The sequence below is a fragment of the Panthera tigris genome, chromosome F2, assembly GCF_018350195.1.
Source record: "Panthera tigris isolate Pti1 chromosome F2, P.tigris_Pti1_mat1.1, whole genome shotgun sequence".
Taxonomy (NCBI): Eukaryota; Metazoa; Chordata; class Mammalia; order Carnivora; family Felidae; genus Panthera; species Panthera tigris.
The window spans coordinates 202,286-221,593 of record NC_056676.1 but is presented as its reverse complement, the minus strand read 5'-3'; the positions used below and the strand labels follow the sequence as shown (position 1 = coordinate 221,593).

At 43.3% G+C, this 19,308-nt stretch overlaps 1 protein-coding gene across 1 annotated transcript in view; it reads left to right on the top strand.

Annotated features, from left to right (window-relative positions):
• Window positions 1-19,308, top strand: part of LOC122235139 (nuclear pore membrane glycoprotein 210-like) — a 60,404-nt gene that overhangs the window by 18,166 nt on the left and 22,930 nt on the right. Inside the window, exon 11 of the mRNA XM_042973607.1 lies at window positions 2,194-2,284. Within this exon, the coding sequence (XP_042829541.1) occupies window positions 2,194-2,284 (91 nt within the window). The remainder of the gene's footprint in view (window positions 1-2,193; window positions 2,285-19,308) is intronic.

Here is a 19,308-nt window from a genome sequence, read left to right as displayed (position 1 = left end):
GCAAAAATGAACAAATCAGGAAACTATAGATGCTGGAGGGGATGTGGAGAAACAGGAACCCTCTTGCACTGTTGGTGGAAATGCAAATTGGTGCAGCCACTCTGGAAAACAGTGTGGAGGTTCCTCAAAAAATTAAAAATAGACCTACCCTATGACCCAGCAATAGCACTGCTAGGAATTTACCCAAGGGATACAGGAGTACTGAAGTATAGGGGCACTTGTACCCCAATGTTTATAGCAGCACTGTCAACAATAGCCAAATTATGGATAGAACCTAAATGTCCATCAACTGATGAATGGATAAAGAAATTGTGGTTTATATACACAATGGAGTACTACGTGGCAATGAGACGGAATGAAATACGGCCCTGTGTAGCAACATGGATGGAATTGGAGAGTGTGATGCTAAGTGAAATAAGCCATACAGAGAAAGACAGATACCGTATGTTTTCACTCTTCTGTGGATCCTGAGAAACTTAATAGGAACCCATGGGGGAGGGGAAGGAAAACAAAAAACAAAAAAAAAAGAGGTTAGAGTGGGAGAGATCCAAAGCATAAGAGACTCTTAAAAACTGAGAACAAACTGAGGGTTGATGGGGGGTGGGTGGGAGGGGAGGGTGGGCGATGGGTATTGAGGAGGGCATCTTTTGGGATGAGCACTGGGTGTTGTATGGGAACCAATTTGACGACAAATTTCAAAAAAATTTTTTAAAAATTGGGTGCATTGTGTTGCCACTGTATGTTTTTACAAAGGATTGAACAAAACATCTTTGAGGAAATTTGAAGAAAAAAATAAAAGAATGTATATCAAGGGTTGGTGATGGGTGTTTTTTTTTCCCCCCAGGGATGTTGAAACCAAGCAAAAGAAACAAATTTTATGTGTTTGTCATCAAAGTTACATGTACACAAACCTTAGAATACCAGTCAGCAGTCTACAACAATCAACAGTATGTTTTTCTACAGGCAGCCACTTTCAACCTTTGCTGCTTCGTGAGTTATTTCGTCATTTCTCAAAACAACTTCTCATGCTACCTTGCAACTTTTTAATCTTGGGTGTTACCTTTGACCACAGTGTTTTTAAAACAATCTGTTTATGTATCTGCCTCTCCCACTATATGGGCCCTTCGATAGTTCAGATATTAAATTTCTTTATATCTCCAACTCATGGTGGTGTTCTGTAGCCTCAGTCGATGAGAAATGAGGGCACTTTGTCTTAAGCTGTTTTCAGTGATGAAGTTCCAGACATGTGTTTCCCAGTACACCATGGCCACAAGCTTCATGACCACTTTACCTGGACCGAAAGTGCAAAGCCAGGATGCAGTATAGGACACCAGCTTCTCAGTATAAACTGACCCTGCTAATATTAATTGGATCATTTTAGGAAATGCCCTACAAATATGGGACAGCATCTTACAACATTCTCAGTTCCTTAGGTACATCTTTTAACTAAGGGAATTGATTCTGGAACTGGATTTGTATCATGTTTTAGAGTAAGAGGTCAGAAGAGTTCTTTCCTTCTCCTGCTATGTCCATGCTGTGATTTTTTTCTGAGCACTCAACTCATCCTGTATTCTGGCTATCGCACCTATTTCTTCTCTAGACCAGCAGTGAAACAGGGGACCATGTCTGGAGGACATCTCTTTTTGAACTTGCGCATACAGGTTATGGATTGCCAACTTGCTGATGTTAAGAACATTGAAAATATAGGGGATTAAAGTGAAATATAAAAGGACATTTTTTTTTCAATCATTATTTCCCAAAGTGACCAGTTTATGCCTGGTTACAGAATTAGGTTTGACTATCCAGTTTCCTTTCATGCAGTGCCTATAAGCACTAATTTATGGTGTCTTTAATTATCAATGTATTTTTCAACTGGTTATGAAAATTTTGCATTTTTTTGAAATCTAAAGCTCATTTTACATAAATGGTAAGGGAAAGAGTTGAGTAAGAAATAAATTCATGAACATAGACAAAAGGAATCTAGAATTTATCTTTTACTGCTTAAAGCTCTTTCTGAAAAGAAATTTTCTGAAAGTCATTTCTGGGTTAAATTCTGAATAGATCTCATAAGTTTGACTTTTGCTCTATGGTAATAGAAGCTCCTTAGTAAGAATGGAGGATCTGAAAGAAGTGTTTAGTTCACATTTACATGGGATGAAATAATGACCTTTGTCTTTCTCTTCCTATCTGCAGGAGCATGTACAGTGGCATCGTGGGGTTAGGGTTCGGTTCCCAGAGGTGGCAAGGGGAAAACAGCCAGCTGTGCAGTGATCTCCAGGGCAGGGTGAGTTGGGGGCAATGTGAGGGTGCCGGTCAGCCTTAGGATTTGGGTTCAGGCATTGGTGGATCCTGTGGGAAAGGCTTATGCTTTAGCTGGGGATCCCTTTCTGGAGCTCCATCCCATACATGAAAATGTCATGGTGATCTTCCCCCTTCTTCCCTGACAAGATTTGCGAGGTCACAGGCCTCAATTCCATTGATTCCTCAGAGCTAGGACAAGGGACACCTAAGGCCAGAGGCAAGGCTATGGTTAGGGTAGGTCCTGGGCGGAGACATGATCCAAAGCAACAGCAGGCAGTGGTTCCCCAGGATGCCTGAGATGAGGGGAGGTTCAGGTTGCAGTTCAGGCTGAGAGCTTGGGCTCGGGGGCCGGCCAAGTATGTGGGCAGTGTGTAGGACTGAGTTGAAACTCCCCTTCTGTAGCCCCATCATTGCCTTGGAGGCAGCATGGGGAACGTCTTGGCTTCTCACTGAATCATTCTGTGCCAGGCTTGGGCCCTGATTCTGTTCTTTTCATAGATCTAGCGCGTGGGAACCCTGAGGGAAAAATACATTGTTAGGGTAGGTGTATTTCTGGGACACAGCACACCTCAGGGTTCCCCTTGGCATACCTGCCTTCTTGAATATATGGAATCAGAGTGTGACCCAGTGGGTGGATGAGAATTACCCTCCCTGTACTTACATGAGCACAGAAGGTGATTGTGAAAGACAAGTGCCTTGATCACTGCAGTGTAACCCCTGTACTTCCCAGTGTTATAATTAAAGACTCTCAGTCTTAGTGACATACACTTCAAAGTTTTCCCAACATAGAAAGGGTTAAGGGCCTTTCTGGTTTTACCAGGCCCCTTACCCAAATTAGTATTAATTGGATTCAAAAACAAAGAAAGATGGATTGAAATCCAAATAGAATTAATTTAAAACACTTTGACTTCAGTGGTCTTTTGGAAACAGAACTATTATTTTAACATGTTTATTGAATATATTTGGCTTACACTTGTGAAAACAGACAAACAACAACAATAAAACAGCAAACAAAGTTTTCCTGGGCTAGGTTTAAATAAGGAAGGGATGTATCAATATAACAGGTGTCCCTGGTGGAGAACCTCATCATTGATTACTTAAACGTGTATCTATGGGTGCCTATCATTTACAACAAAATAGTATTATATACAAAGAAAAAGAAATCTGTCTAAAACTATTTTTTTATTCTTTAATTTTTCTCTGTTCTCTGTTAGTAACTAATTTCCCCCTTCCTGTCCCCAAAGGTTTTCTGTTAAGTTTCTCAAGATCCACATATGAGTGAAAACATATGATATCGGTCCTTCTCTGCCTGACTTATTTCACTTAGCATAATGCCCTTCAGTTACATCCATCTTGCTGCAGATGGCATGGTTTGGCTTCTAGAAGCACATTCAGCAATAGCCAAATTATGGAAAGAGCCTAAATGTCCATCCACTAATGAATGGGTAAAATAGATTTGGTTTGTATATACAATGGAATGCTACTTGGCAATAAGAAAGGCTGAAAGCAACCATTTCATGTGTACAGGGTTAAGGAGTTTCTCCTCATGCTTAGGGGAAACAGCATCAGTGCATGCGTGCTGGGGGTAAGGAGTTTCTCCTCAGACTTGAGGGAAACAGCACCAGATCATGTGTGCTGGGCCTCAGGAGTTTCTCCTTAGACTCAGTGGAAAGATCATCAGTTCATGCGTGCTGAGGGCATCTTCTCCTCAGGCTTTGGGGAAACAGAATCAGTTCATGTGTGCCGTGAGTAAAGAGTTTCTCCTCAGATTTAAGAAGCCTAGGAGCTATAGATGTAGGAAGAATGGAAGTTCCTGTGGTTAGACTTGACTTAACTTCTTGCCCTGAGAAATGGTTTGATTTTGAATAGATAAATTCTCTCCATGGTTTGTGATGTATAGGTATAAAGACTCCAACTAATAATTTATTGCCTGTATGAGCTGAGGCACCAGGAAGGCACGTGACCCATTTCCCCTTAACGTTTACCTATATATTTTTAAATGCTTGATATTTTACCTTCAGAACTTTCATGTGTTGCTGGTTTAACCTCTTGATACTTATGGAATATCTAACTATTCCTTTGTTAAAAAAAAAAGAAGTAAGGAAAGGAATAAATAGAGGAATAAAGAGAGAAATAAAAGGAAAGAAGTAAAGAAAGAAACAAGGAAATAAAGAAATAAAAGGAAAAGAAAAGAAAAGACCAATCCTTACAGAAAGATGAAATCCTAAGTATCTCTTGAATTTCCTCATGCTCAGAGAACCAACAGCTATGTTTGTAGGTAGGTCCTTAAATTTGTACACACTTCTAAAAAGGTGTCTGGAGGTTAAAATAGTGAAAGTTTGAATAACTGAGTTAATGTTGTAATGGGAGATTACATTGCAGAGAGTTAAAATACTTACTGATGCACCATAAAGAATAAAATACCTAGGAATTATCTTAACCAGGAAATAATAGCTCTGTACTCTGAAAACTGTAAACACTGATGAGAGAAATTGAACACAACACAAACAAACGCAAAAATATTCCATGCTTATGGATTGGAAGAATTAATACAGTTAAAATATCCACACTACTGGAGCACCTGGGTGGCTCAGCTGGTTGAGAGTCTGACTTCTGCTCAGGTCATGATCTTGCAGTTCATGAGTTTGAGCCCCGTGTCAGGCTCTGTGCTGACAGCTCAGAGCCTGGAGTCTGCCTTGGATTCTCTGTATCCCTCCCTCTCTGCCTGTCCCCCATTTCTCTCTCTCTCTCTCTTTCTCTCTCTCTCTCTCTCTCTCTCTCTCAAAAATAAATAAACATTAAAAAAAATGTCCACACTACCTAAAGTAATCTGCAGTTTCAGTGCAATCCCTATAAGATGCCAAGAGCATTTTTCACAGAATCAGAACCAATAATCCTAAATTTTGTATGAAACCACAGCAGACCCTGAGTAGCCAAAGCAATCTTGAGAAAGAACAAAGCTGGAGGTATCACAATCCCGGATATCAAGATACATTACAAAGCTGTAGTAATCAAAACAATATGGAGCTGGCACAAAAAACAGACATGGAGATCAATGGAACAGAATAGAGAGCCCATAAACAAATTCACATGTTTATGGCCAACTAATCTATGATGAAGGTAGTGGGGAAAAGAGTCTTTTCAATATCATTTATTGAATGATATTGGGAAAACTGGACAGCTACATGCAGGAGAAACTCGACCATTTTCTTATACCATGCACAACACTAAACTCCAAATGGATTCAAGACCTAAATGTTGAGACCTAAAACCATAAATCTATTAGAACAAAGTATAGGCAGTAATTTATTTTGACGTGGTCTGTAGCAGCATTTTTCTACGTATGTCAGAGAACAAAAATATATTCTAAAATGGCTCTCATGGTGTCTTGTTGTTTAGATACTGTCTTTAATCCTATTTGCAGCATTCTTCCCCACTTGGTCATTTGGGCAACCTGTCGACCTGTTTACAGGCTGGGAGGGTCCAGCTGAGGCTAACTAGGAGCCTTTGCAGCCCCCTGAGGACCCTTTGCTGATTTGCTATATTAGAATCTATTCTCCGAAGTAGAAAAGATGTATCTTATCACAAAGGCCAATATCCTCATTTTTTCTTACTATTATTTTCATTTAACAACACAAAAAGCAGGAAACAGCAAAATATTAAGATAATTGCAAAATCACTTTCTTTCGACTCTAAGTTCTATGGAGGCCGAGACGATGTCTGTTTTGTTCTCTGCTCTACCTTCATGGCCTCACACAGCACCAGAGTCCAGGCATACTTAGGAAATGTTTGTTGCATGAATTAATGAGTGACGGTTGTCCAGGAAAGGATGGTGAAGGCTTGAAGGTGGCACAGTGGCTTGGCAGGCAGAGAACACCACTGCGAAACGCGATTTCCAGCTGTCAGCCGAGCATCCATGTGTGTTGTCAGAATGCGAAATGTATGGATGCCGAGAACTGCCTGTCATAGGTGGGTTTGGGGTCAGCAGGGTTGTCGGCCAAGCACCTGGAGCCTGTAAGGCAGACTTCACCTGCCTAATTACAGATGTCCGTCTAGCCACTGGACTTCTCCCTGGCTGTAATTATGGCCTTTGAAGCCACTATACTGCCAGGCGAACTAGAAAGACCTAGCTTGCACTGCAGAAGGACCTATTTTGTTTTTATTTTTAATTTTTTTAGAACATAAATCAAACCAGAGTAGTTTCAATTTCCTTCCCATACTGCCCGAGGCCCTCACCAGACTGTCTTGCCTTAGAAAATGAAAAATGATAATTTCTTGGTTTGACTGGAGGAAATAAGACCCTCTTGTGATCTGTTTCCCTTGTATCAATCTCTCCTTTGAGGTTAATTTAAATCAGCCTTACACTCTCTCTCTCCTTTACTCTCTTCCCACTATTTTTATTTGGAAATTATATATTATATATCATGGGTCATATGTACCTATGATCCAGATAGAGAAAAAGCACATTTCTGGTGCCTTTGTAGTCCCCTGTGACCCTTTGCTGATCTTGTCTTCACCATTTATCCCCAAAGGTAACTACTGTCCTGAATTGTGTGTTGTTTTCTCCCATTTCTTTATGATTTGACCACCTGTATGTATGTTTCCTTAAATAATACATTGTGTGTTTTTTTTTTTACCTACTTAAATTTCTTTTTTTTTTCTTTTTTTTTTTTTTTTTACTGTTTATTTATTTTTGAGACAGAGAGACAGAGCATGAGTGGTGGGGGAAGAGTAGAGAGAGAGAGGGAGACACAGAATCCGAAGCAGGCTCCAGGCTGTGAGTTGCCAGCACAGAGCCCGACGTGGGGCTCAAACTCACGAGCCGTGAAATCATGACCTGAGCTGAAGTCAGACGCCTAACCAACTGAGCCACCCAGGCACCCCTGTTTTTACTTACTTTTGAAGGTTTATTTAAGTGGTAACATCCTATGTAAATTCTTTTGTGGTTCATGCAGTGTTATATTTTTGAGATTCATCCATATTGATGTGGGTGGCCGTAGTTCATTCATTTTTTATTCTATTACATTAATATATTAAAATTCATTTAGGTGTTCTATTCAGGATACCTGGGTCGTTTTTAAGTTTTTGCTATCAGGGACAATACTGTGTTCTGGGGCATACTTGCTTCTACAGTTTCTTTAGGTTTCTTTTCGTGTGGAAATGATGGCTCAATATTTTTGTGTATGTTCAACTTTACTAGGTAATGATAAATTGTTGTTCAAACTATCATGCCAGTTGCTGCTACCACCAGATATGTTTACGGTTTCCAATCGCTTTATAGCTTCATAGTTGGTATTATCAGACTTTTACATTTCTGTTAGCATGGTGGGGAATGCTTCCTCGGAGTTTTAATTTGTATTTCTCTGATTATTAGTGATATTGAGAAACTTTTTATGTATCTACAGGTTTTTGATCACTCCTGAAAGATAGTTGTTCGTTACTTTTTAAACTTTTACATAGCTTTTTTCTAAATCTTATAGCTTCAGAGTCAGTTACATTTGTTGTCAATATCTTCCCCTAATGTTTATATGAGGCTGATATTTACATTCTCTCTATGGCCATCTGGTAAATAGAGATCCTAGGAGTGACACGTGTGGACCTAGAACATGTCATTTCACACGGTTGGGCTTCTGTTTCTACTCAATCAAGTGAGCGTCCTGATGCATTCCCATCCTACTCACTAACAGAGAGTGATGGTGGGAGGGGTTTATATGCATGAAAACCCACTTTGAAAGTAAAGCACCATACACATAGATGGAAAGTGTACTTTTTTCTACATTGTCATACAGTCTTCATTTCTATACCATAACATCTTCTCTGGAAATCTTTTTTGTTGTTGAGTTGCTTTTTTTTTTTTTTTACTTGCACTGGGTGCCTTTTGAAATTATTATTGACATTTTTTTTTCACTTGTTATCTATTTGCTTTTCTAGCATAAAGGCTGTAGAGGGCAAATATTTTATCTTGCTGGGTTGTCATTGCATTCCTGGCAATCTGGATTAGTGCCTGGCACAAACGACATGCTCAAAAATGTGCAGTGAGTTTGAGCCAGTGGTATTCGTAGCAGTCACGGTATCATCGCAGTGTGATTGTCCCAATGCTGTATTTAGGATTTTTTCCCTGTTCAGATAACTTTCCAACTTGTGTAGGGCATTATTCAGTGTATTCTCTGGCCCTCTTCTTCCAGGGAGGGTAGGTGGAGCCAAAGGAAGGGAATTGCACCCTTGGGAGCAGAGAGCTCTGTTTTTAGATTTGTAAGTCTGGCCCCTGGTGGGCTGGCACTCCTCTGAGGGCAGATTGCTAGGAAGAGGCCAGAGTTTCCCAGGATTTTTTCTCTGCCCATCTGCATGGTTGCCATCAAGTGTGCTGCTTTTTCAAACCCTGTTGGCTTTTGCTTTGTTGCTATAGAAACCAGAGCTGGTAGTTTGGGGGAAATGTTTGTGCATGTGAATGCTGGGGGAGGGGTGTCATGGAAGTGGCAGAGCTCCAGAGCTGGGTGGTGGCCCAGGACACGGAGTGAGGACCCTGCAGACCTCTCTATGAAGGCCCTGCCTGCTTTGGAGGGCGCTCTCCTCAGAGAGCTTGTGATTTAGAATGGCGCACACTTGGGGAACAGGCGTCCCTTTGTAGGTCTGCAGGGTTTTCCTGGAGCTGGTCCAGCCATTCCGTGGAACATCTGGAAAGTCTTGGTCCCTCTTGGTGCCAAAGCCACTGAGCCCTGGAGACAGAGATCAATGAACTCTTCTTGGCTGCTCCTTAAGCCGTGTCCCAGACAAGTGCTTTTCTGGGAACCAGTGAGTAACACGGATCTTTGAGGCCAAGGCTTGTGTGCTGTGGCAGTGACTTTCACTTTTGATCAAAGGGTGGGTGCAGAGAAAGGGTCTGCGCGGGGAGAGCAATGAAAATTTGGCTTTGTAGGAAATCAGAACCCAAGTGCGGAGCCCTGCTTCCTACTCACTGGTTTTCCAGCTGGAAAATCAGCAAGCTGAACTATTGCCTGATGTTAATGTTCCTTCATGCTGGGGTGGTATGAGGGGTGGGAGTGGGTTTGAGGCTACAGACTAATTTGGTTCTCACCCACAGGCAATTCTTGCAACCCCTGGGAGAGAATTCTAAAAAAGTGAAGGTTAAAATTTTTTTTTGCACATAATTTAATCTCACACTGGGTTGTGCTGAAGACAGTGAAAAGAATTTATGATGTGTACTAGATTGGGGTAAATATGCCATGTAATTACCTGATATGCACTGATGTTTCATAACTCACATGTTAGAATGCACATTTAATATTTATAATAAAATATATATGTGCATGCAATAGAAAAATATATACAAAGAGTAGAAAGGCCCTGAACTCATCCCTCAATAAATGGTCTCCTCCTTGTTGGGGTCAGTAGCTCAGGATCAGTTCACTTTCAGTGCCATTAAAATAAAAGCCGTTTTATTTTACCGCTTGTGTACACATGGTAAATGCTCAGTAAGTGTCGTTTGAACTGTTGGTAGGAATGTACTTGGAGTTGCCCCTGACCCAGAAATTCTTCTGTAGGGTTATCCCACTGGCAAAGACAAGTTGCTGGATTTGAAATAGCAGAATATTGGAAACAAACAAAAATCCTACAGCTAAGGGGCATTCCGTACCCTCCTGTAATGGAATAAGCAACCATTACAAATTTTCAGGCTGATTTTTATATATTAACAGGGAGAGATGTTCAAAACTAATGGTTGAGTAAAGTAAGTAAGTTGAAATCATAGATATGGTATGATCATGCAAAAAGAAACACACACACATATATGTGCTGGACATGTGTACACACACAAAATTTTACCTCTGACAAGTTGGAATGGGAGCAAAGGACTCTTTCCTGCACCCATGTCCTTTTTATCTTGAGAATATATTTGTAATCTGCTCATCTGCACTCCTCACCATGTTGTCTCCTAGCATACATGACTACTACCTCCTCCGTCACATTTGCAAGTTTCACCCCCCCCCCCCCGCCATAGCACCCCGGGACCCCTCTGCAAGGTGCAGCTTGGCCTCATTTCTGAAGCCCCACAGAACTCTCTGACTGCACAGCTTACCAATACATTAGGCCTCTCTTAGCTTGTTCTCTGCCTTATTTCACGGTTATCACTGCTCTTCAAATAGACTGTCAGGAGAGAAAGTGACACTGTACGAGGAGACATCAAGTTGCAGCCTGAGGGGCAAGGATCTCTTTGCCTGGCGCTTTGGGCTGTCTGTGCTCCTGGAGCTGAACTTGAGTCACAACCTCTGAGGCCCATTCCCAAGGGCTGCTGTGCTGGGAAACGTATACTACCTCATCCCCTTACAGGTGATAGGAATAAGGGCGCAATACCCAGGGCTTTGCTTGCTGCTAGGACTCAGGGCAGGCAGCCAGTTACTAAAGTCAACTGTGTTCCAGCTCCCAAGACTTGTGCTTGTACACGCTTGTGCACATTCACGTACACACACATTCACATGCATTCACAGTCACCTGTGTGGTGTGCCCCTGGGCTCCAAGCTTGCCAGATGCCATGTCCTCCGCAAGCTCTTCAGAAGCGACATTGGTGCTGGAAACACAGGCACCCTCCCACCCCAGGTCAGAGCATGATGGATGAGAACAGTTTTGCAAAGAGCAGCCTGCTGGGGCTCTGCTGGAGGAGAAGAGAGAAGTTGGGGACAGTGTGTGTGGTTTGAGGAGCTGTGAGGCTGTGGGAGAGGGCGGCCGGACCTGCAGTTTGTCCCATTAATGTGTGTTTGGGGTTCCTGAAAGGCGGGTGTGTAGGATTAGGCTCCCCATTTCCTGATATCTCGTTAGCATTCAGCCTAGACCCTATGGCTACTTTGTTTGGAAGAACTTGACTCTTCAGGAAAATGGAGGGTCTTAAGGCCACCCGCTCTATATATAACACCTATACAACATGGCCCTTGGTACTTCTCACATAAAGATAGGAAACTCACCTGCGTCCTCAGGGGATTAAAGTTTAGTCCTGGAGGCAGCCTTGTCCGCAAACACAATACCAGGGTAAACTAACACTTGCAAAGGCCTGAAGTCTTCTCCATTATTCATCTCCACAGTCTGGAGTGGTGTCTGACCTCCCTGCCTCATCGGTTGGTTGAGTGCTCATTGGCCAACTCTGGGGATGCAGAGATGAGGCACATGACTCTACTCGCAAGGATCTCATGCTTTTAGTTGTGGGAAAAGGCATTACAACAGTCAGCGCCAGAGTGTCATTGATTTAAGACTTCTTCCTGTTCAGGATTCATTGAGGCTTCAAGGATGGGCTGGCCAACCCTACCCAGCTTGGAATAGAGGCTTGGAGGCAGAAATGGGCTTTCCCTGGTCAGGAGGGGACAAAGGGTAATGGGTGGCAGGCTGTGACTGTGTGGGAGATGGGCTCTAAAAGGTGGGCAGTAAAGAGAGAGAGACCGGTGTGCCCGGCAGTCCTGGAGCTGTGAGGAAGGCAGAGTTCATACATCCTAGTATGCAGGAGATGGGCCAGTGGAAAGCCCGAGTTTGACTGTCACTGGCCCACCTAGACTAGCCTCTCACTGTTCTGGATTTCAGTTTCCTTACTCATAGATGGCAGCAGTAAAACCGGCCTTCCTGCACCCACTTTTTCAGTGGAATATGAATCTCTGATTGTTGTTTAGCTGGTGAGAGAATAAGCTAGGATTTGGCAGGGGTCTGATGGTTCTCCCCCGGAGACAGCTGCATTCTCTTCTCTCTGCCTGCTTTCTGTACCGGAATAGGCATCCTCAGCATCATACCCATTGGCCTAGGGGCCTTGACTCCTCTGACACTGTGTGAAAAATTTTATGTACATTCTGGACACGCATTTTAAAGGCAGAAGGTCTTTGCTCCGGTTCTCAGAAGAATTCAAGACCTCAAAAAGCTTAACAGGAGCTTCTCCGGAGAGTGGTGTTGGGTCCTCCCATGCCATCCTAGAAGGACTTTTCTTCTTGTGCCCCTCCCCACCTCTCCATTTTAGGAATGAACTATGTGACACAATAGACTATTCTAAGCAATTCTTTTTTGCTTGGAAGAAATGTACAACATTGTAATAGAACTATTTCTAAAATGTAAACTTGGGTGCCTTCTCAAGGAGAATGTATGGAACATCACCGACATGTTTAGTATCTTGGATGCTTTTATGAACATCAGTTATTGGCCTATACTTTCCTAAGGATCCCAGGTTGCTTTGTTTTTAATTGCACTCCTTGTTTTCATAGGTCAAAGAGTTAAAAAGAGATATCTTAATTTATGTAGAATTGTTTGTGTAGAAGCCCAAGGATGGCTTCAGCTTCTCTTTTGAAGTGAAGTGTTGTTTTTGTAAGCAGTACTTGCTGCTTGGGCAATACAGCCAAGTTCTAGACTCCAGAGCAGTGGGTCTTGAACTAGAATGTGCATCAGCATCACCAGGAGGGCTGGTGAAAGTACAAATAAAGCTTGCTCTGCCTGACCCCCAGCGTTTCTGATTCTGTAGGCTTGGGATGAGGCTCCAGAACTTATACCGTTAACAAGTTTGCAGCCCAAGGGTCCTGGTCAGGGGACCACACTCTGAGAACCACTGCTTTAGAGTAGTACTCCTTAAACTTCAGTGTGCATGTTCAGTGTGCACCTGGGGAAGCTTGTTAAAATGTAAATTCTGATTCAGAAGGTCTGGGTTTGGCCCCGAGATTCTGCTGTTTTCAACCAGCTTCCAGGTGAGGCTGGTCTGTGGAAGATGCTTTATATAGAAAGACTTTTAAGCAGTGCTTCTCAATTCAGACTGAACATTAGAATCACATAACGAGCTTGTGGAAAAATGGGGAAGGAGCAAGAGGAGGAGGGAGAGAAAAAGTTATCTCCCCAAATCCAGATCTCTGGGAGTGGAGTCTGGGCTCATCAGGTGATTGGATATGCACTCAAGGTTAGAACCAGGTTGTCAAGGTTGTGAAGTTGCTGAAAGTCCCCTAATTAAACGAAGTGTTACAGTTTTGAGTATTTGATAGACTAGTGATTGGTTTCCAACCGTGGTTTCACAGTTCAATCATCTGGAAAGCTTTAAAAGATATTGGTACATGGATTAAATAATATGTTTGGGATTTGCTTTAAAACAACATGGTAGTATGTTAACTAACTGGAATTTCAATAAAAACTTAAAAATGAAAAACATGGTGGTGGGGAGAAATGGGTGAGATTATTGATCTGTGGTATTCAATACATGGCCACCAGGTGCCTGTGACTTTTTGATTGAAATCAACTAAACATTTTTAAAAACTAAAAAAGCAGTTCCTCCACAAAGTGTTTTAGTTTTTTTTTTAATGTTTATTTATTTTTGAGGGAGAGAGACAGAGCATGAGCAGGGGAGGGGCAGAGAGAGAGGGAGACACAGAATCCGAAGCAGGCTCTAGGCTGTCAGCACAGAGCCCGATGCGGGGCTCTAATCCACGAACTGTGAGATCATAACCTGAGCCAGACTCAGACGTTCAAAGGACTGAGCCATCCAGGTACCCCTATCATGAAGTTTTTTTAAAAGATCCCCAAGCATTAGGAGTGGGGCCCAAGCCTCAGGGGCTTTTGGCAGCTCGCCAGGTGATCCCACGTTTCAACCACTGGACTAATTGAACAGGTGGGCTAAGGCATAATGAGAGCCAGCTGTGTTCTTGACTCTCACAGTCTTGGCTCCATTGCTTGGTGCTTGTCTTCCCCCTCTCCTCTGGTTAATGAGGGTGGAGATTGTTGTCTTGTTTTCCTCTCAGACATGTAGCAAATCTGGAGAAACAGAGTTGAAAAAGCTTTGAAAAATAGGAAGCACTGGGTACAATAACAGGTTTGTTACTTTGCCTTGTCTTCCTTCCTCCCACCCCCAGTCTGGCTTCAGTGAGGCATTGGAGTAGGGTTGCAAGATACTGCAAATAAACATATGGGAGCGCCAGGTAAATTTTAAATTTAGCTTTAGTACAAGTTACTGTTAGGATGTCCCTGGAGGGGGACGGCCCTCTCGCCAGCACACAGGAAGAAACATCGCCAGCGGGCCAGAAGAAACTGAAGGGCAACCAATGACCGAGCGCCAGCACAACCCAACAGAGAGCCCCCAGCGGCTCTCCAGAACAACTGAAGGTCAACCAATTACCGAGCAACAGCACAACCTGGCAGGAGAGAAAGACCCACCTGAGCCTAAACCCGGAACTGCTACAGCTTAAAAACCCTATCCCACCATACCTGGGTGCGACTTCCCTGATTCCCTCCTTGAGTCATGGAACCTCGCCTGGAACCTTAGTTCCCAATAAGGCCTTATACTGCAAAAATTGTTTTTGACTCACACTCCTATCTTTACCCCGCACAACGCCTGACACTAACAGTTACCTTCTAATTTTTTAGTGTCAATATGTTCCATGCAATGTTTGGGACGTATGCATACTAAGCACTTGTTTGTATTTTATATGCCTTCGCCGTTGGGCACCTCTTTCCCTGCCACAGCCCACAGTAGGCAGAGGGCCTAAACTTTGTAGCAGCACATCCATGGGGCTACCTCTGGTTGGAGATTTTGTCTGTTAACTATTGGTACAATTTGAGATTGGGGTAACAGAGGGGATTGGAGGATTTGCTCTTCAAGTTCAACGAAGGAATAGCCATTTATGTAAATCTTTGATTTCTTTCATCAGAGGCTTATAGTTTTCCTCCTATGCATCATGTTAATATTTTGTTAGCTTCATATCTGTTTATACCTGAGCATTTTTTTGGTTTTTGTTTGTTTTTTGCTAATGTGTTTTTAATTTCAAATTCCAATCGTTCATGGCTAGGATATAGGAAAGCAATTGCTTGTATTAGGCAACCTTGCTCTAATTGCTTATTAGTTCCAGGGTTTCTTGTCATTTGGGATCAGCGGTTCCCAGAGGGTGGAGTTGTGGAGGGGGGGTGGTAGGGAGGAATGAGCAGGTAGAGCACAGGGGATTTTTAGGGCGGTGGACTATTTTGTATACAGTAATGATGCACACGTGTCATTATATATTTGTCCAAACCCATAGAACATAATACAGAGTGACCCCTAAAGGAAGCTGTAGATGCTAATGTATCAATATCGGTTCATCAGTTATAACAAATGTACCACACTAAGACAAGATGTAAATAAGAGAGGAAACTGTATTTCTGGGGACAGGGGGTATTTTGGAACTTTGTACTTCCTGTTTAATTTTCCCATGAAACTAAAACTACTCTAAAAGCTATTTCAAAGACGATAGAGGGCCTTGGTGAAATTAAGGTGCACAGGGTCGGCATCTAATTTTGAGTCATATCAGCTGAGAGGCTGACCTGCCACATTATTTGATATTGTGATGAACCTGAGTTTCTTCAGATTCTTTCTTGGTGTTTAGGCTAAGCATGCTATTTTTTTTTTTTCTCCCTGTCTTTGAAGACTTTAGTATGTTTACAAGTGCTAGCCTGTGTTTCTAGAATAAGAGGTAAAGAGATTACAGTCATGGTTGCAGCGTTCCTAAAATAAAATGCTGCATTAGAATCCACGTCACAAGGAGAGCGACTAGGAAGGGATGGAAGTAGTGGAAGCCTCCGTTTCCCCATCTGAAAATGGGGATGGCAATTCTCTCCTCAGACTAGAGTAATTAAATGAGGTAACTTATGTAAAGTGCTGGGCACAGTGTGAACACTCAGTGATTACAAAGACCCAGGATCTTTGAAAAGAGTAATCCCGGGGGACCAATGGCACTTAGGAAGAACAGGCTTTCCAGAAGACGGGGAGTGAATGCCCTATCCCCAGAAGCATTTGGGAAAACAGTGGACCTGGGGTCCCGGTTGTCTGGGACGTTGTACAAGGGACTTCTCAGAGAGTAGAGTGCCTCAGGGCCTTCCAGGTGCTTCTTGTCTTGAGATCCACTGGGGTGTCCTGCTCCTCTCAGAGGGAATGCCATTGGATGTGGACTGAGACAGCAGACATCCCATGATGGAACCACAGAGATGGAAGAGACCCTCTCTGCCCACCACCTCCTACCCCAAAAGAGAAAGTTCTCATTTGTGAATGGCTCTGTCTTTGAGAGTATTTCATGACCTCCATGATGAGGTCAAATGGAAGGTCCAGCAGGTTCACACACAAGCTTGCAAGTGGGGCTCGAGATCTTTGTCTGAAGGTCCATTTGCCTGGGTAAAACCCTTTACCTGTTGGAGATTAAATGCTTTGAGACCCCTGGTTAGATAATCCAGCACTGAGGAAAAATATGAATAATTGCTCTATTGCTTTGTACTTCTCTTGATGGAAATTAAATCCTGTTTTCTCAGCAGCAGGGTGATAAAAACATTTTCTGAGGAGGAGTTGGTGTTCCCCACCCCCCCTGAGTCCTTGAGAGCTGGTTATTTAGTGGCATCTCTATAGGAGATTAAAAGGAATTCAGGTAAACAGCTGAAGGGTTTACATGGGACTTGGTTTTGAAAGACATCCCAGGGGGTGTTTTCCTTTGCAGAGATGAGGGTGCACAGCAGCAGCTGTGGAAGCTGGGGCATTTGTGAGGAGCGGACGTCTGTGCAGTCCCCTCCCAAGACCGTGCCCAAGCTATGGGGATGGGCCTTTATCATGCCTTGCTGGAATTGTCCCCTTAGGCCTGAGATGTTTGCTGTCTGGGTCTGGTGACCAAGTGGAGAAGGGGCCACCAGAAGACCTTGGACCAGCTAGACCAGTGACCCGCAGAACTCCTTCCCTTGTTACACAGATGTGTTGACCACCTACCTTGTTCCAGGCACTGTAGTAGACCCTGGGGCTGGACCCTGGACAAAACACAAAATCACTGCCCTCGAGCGCTTACATTGTGGTGGGGGAGACAGACCGTGAACAAGATGAGGGATCATTACCTAATTGTAACTGCTAAGGAGAAAACATTAAGAAAGTGGGATATGAATTTTAGGGGGTGGCGGACCCTGAGATGTTAGGGGACCAGGGAGATCTTTGGGTACATTCCTGAAGGAAATCAGGGGATGAGTTCTGTGGAAATGGAAGAAGAACATTCTGGGCAGAGAGAACAGCAAGTGAAAGACTGTAAGGGAGCCTGTGTGACTGGAGCAGAGAGAATAAAGAGGCAAAGGATAAAAAGCAAGGTCAGAGGGCAGCAGAGAGTCCGCTTACATAGGGCTTTGCAGATCACAGTTGGGACTCTTGCCTTTGCCCTGAAGAAAGGTGGGGGGAGCGTGGGGAGCCTGGAATGTTCTGAGCAGAGGAGAGGTGATCTGGGTTTTAACAGGATCCTTCTGGCTGCCGTGCACGAGTGGAAAGCAGAGGAGCAAAGGCAGAACCAGAGTCATGAGTCAGGCCAGCAGTGGAATGGTGTGGCCTGGATCATGGTGGTGAGGATGATAAGGAGTTGCATTTGGGATACATGTGAGCATGTAAGTTGAAAATTTTATTTACATGTTGGAAGTTGCAAGATAAAAGGAGAAATCAAGGATGATTCCAAGATTTTTGGTGTGAGCAATTGCGTGGATGGAGTTGGCCATTAACTGATATGGGAGAGACCGAGAGGGGTGGTGGGTATTTTGGAGCTCTGCCTTTGTTAACGTTTTAGTTTGAGATGTCTGGGAGATCTTGAGGGTAGGCATCAAGTAGGCCACAGGATATATGGCTCTGGTGCTCAGGGGAGAGGTCCAGGCTGGAGATATGAACTGAGGAGTCGAAAGCAGGTAGGCAGTCTATGGAACTGTAAGTCTGGAGGAGAGCTGGAGGAGAGCGTGACACCTGGGAGCTTTTTTTTTTTTAATACTTACTTATTTTTGGAAGAGTACAGCAGGGGAGGGGCCGAGAGTGTGGCGGGGACAGAGAATCCGAAGCAGGTTCTATGCTGACAGTAGTGACCCTGATGCAGGGTTTGAACTCCAGAACCTCGAGATAATGACCTACAGTGGGTTTGGGCAATGCCTGGAGGGTCGAACTTAATGAGTTGTCAAACGCCTCACAGCCATTATGGAAAGCGAATGACATAACATCTCTTCCCAGTTAAAAGTGCTAAGTCTTTTGTATTTCCCACCATGTTAGCAGATACCTAGTCCTCAGAAAATGCTAAATTAATGTTTGCTAATTAATAGTACAGTGGGTAGATTTTATAATTTCAAAATTAAGCAATTTTCTACTTTTTGGTACCATGGTGGGAATAATCTATGGGTGCTTGAAAATCCATTTCTGCTTCTCTGATTTTGGTCCCTCTAGGGAATGTGAGATAATAATGCATGCTTCTTGGGGTGCCTGGGTGGCTCAGTCAGTTAAGCACCAGACTCGATTTTGGCTCAAGTCATGATCTTAAGGCTCTTGATTTTGAGCCCCCCATTGGGCTATGCTCTGACAGTGCAGAGCCTGCTTGAGATATTCCCTCTCTCTCTCTTTCTCTCTTTCTCTCTCTCTCCCTCTCTCCCTATCTCCCCCCTTCCCTAGTTTCTCCCTCTCTCAAAACATATAAATACATAAACTTAAAGAGTGCTTGTTGCTCTGTACAATGCTGAGTATGAGAGGTAGTAAGAAACAATGACAGTGGCTCTGAAGTCATGAGTGGTCTAACTCGTCTCCCTACTTCCATTCCCCCTCTTATTTCATCTTCCACAGTCATGCCTGATTAGTTTTAAATGCACTTCTCATCAAATTACTCTACAGCTTAAAATCCTTCAACAGTCTCCTATCACCTGCAAGGTACAAGTCTACATTCCCTTATCAGAATACAAGCCCTCCATCATCCCTGTGGTTCTTCCCAGGTCACTTTCAGCTTATCCTCACCTCAGAATTCATAGTTGAACCACACCATTTCACAAATGGACCAAGGTGCCCTTAGAAGCACTAGCTCTTTTATTATTTGTGCTTAAGTTGATTGCATTGCAGCTTGAGATCCTAGATTGTGTCTTGTGTACTTCTTCCAATACTTTTCAGCCATTTAGGATAAATTTTGTTGTTCTTTTCTGCCTGCACCTGTGTGGAGTGACTAAGCCTACACCTCCAGCTCAGTTAAGACTGTATTTCTTTTTAATCGCTACACCTTTCCACACTGA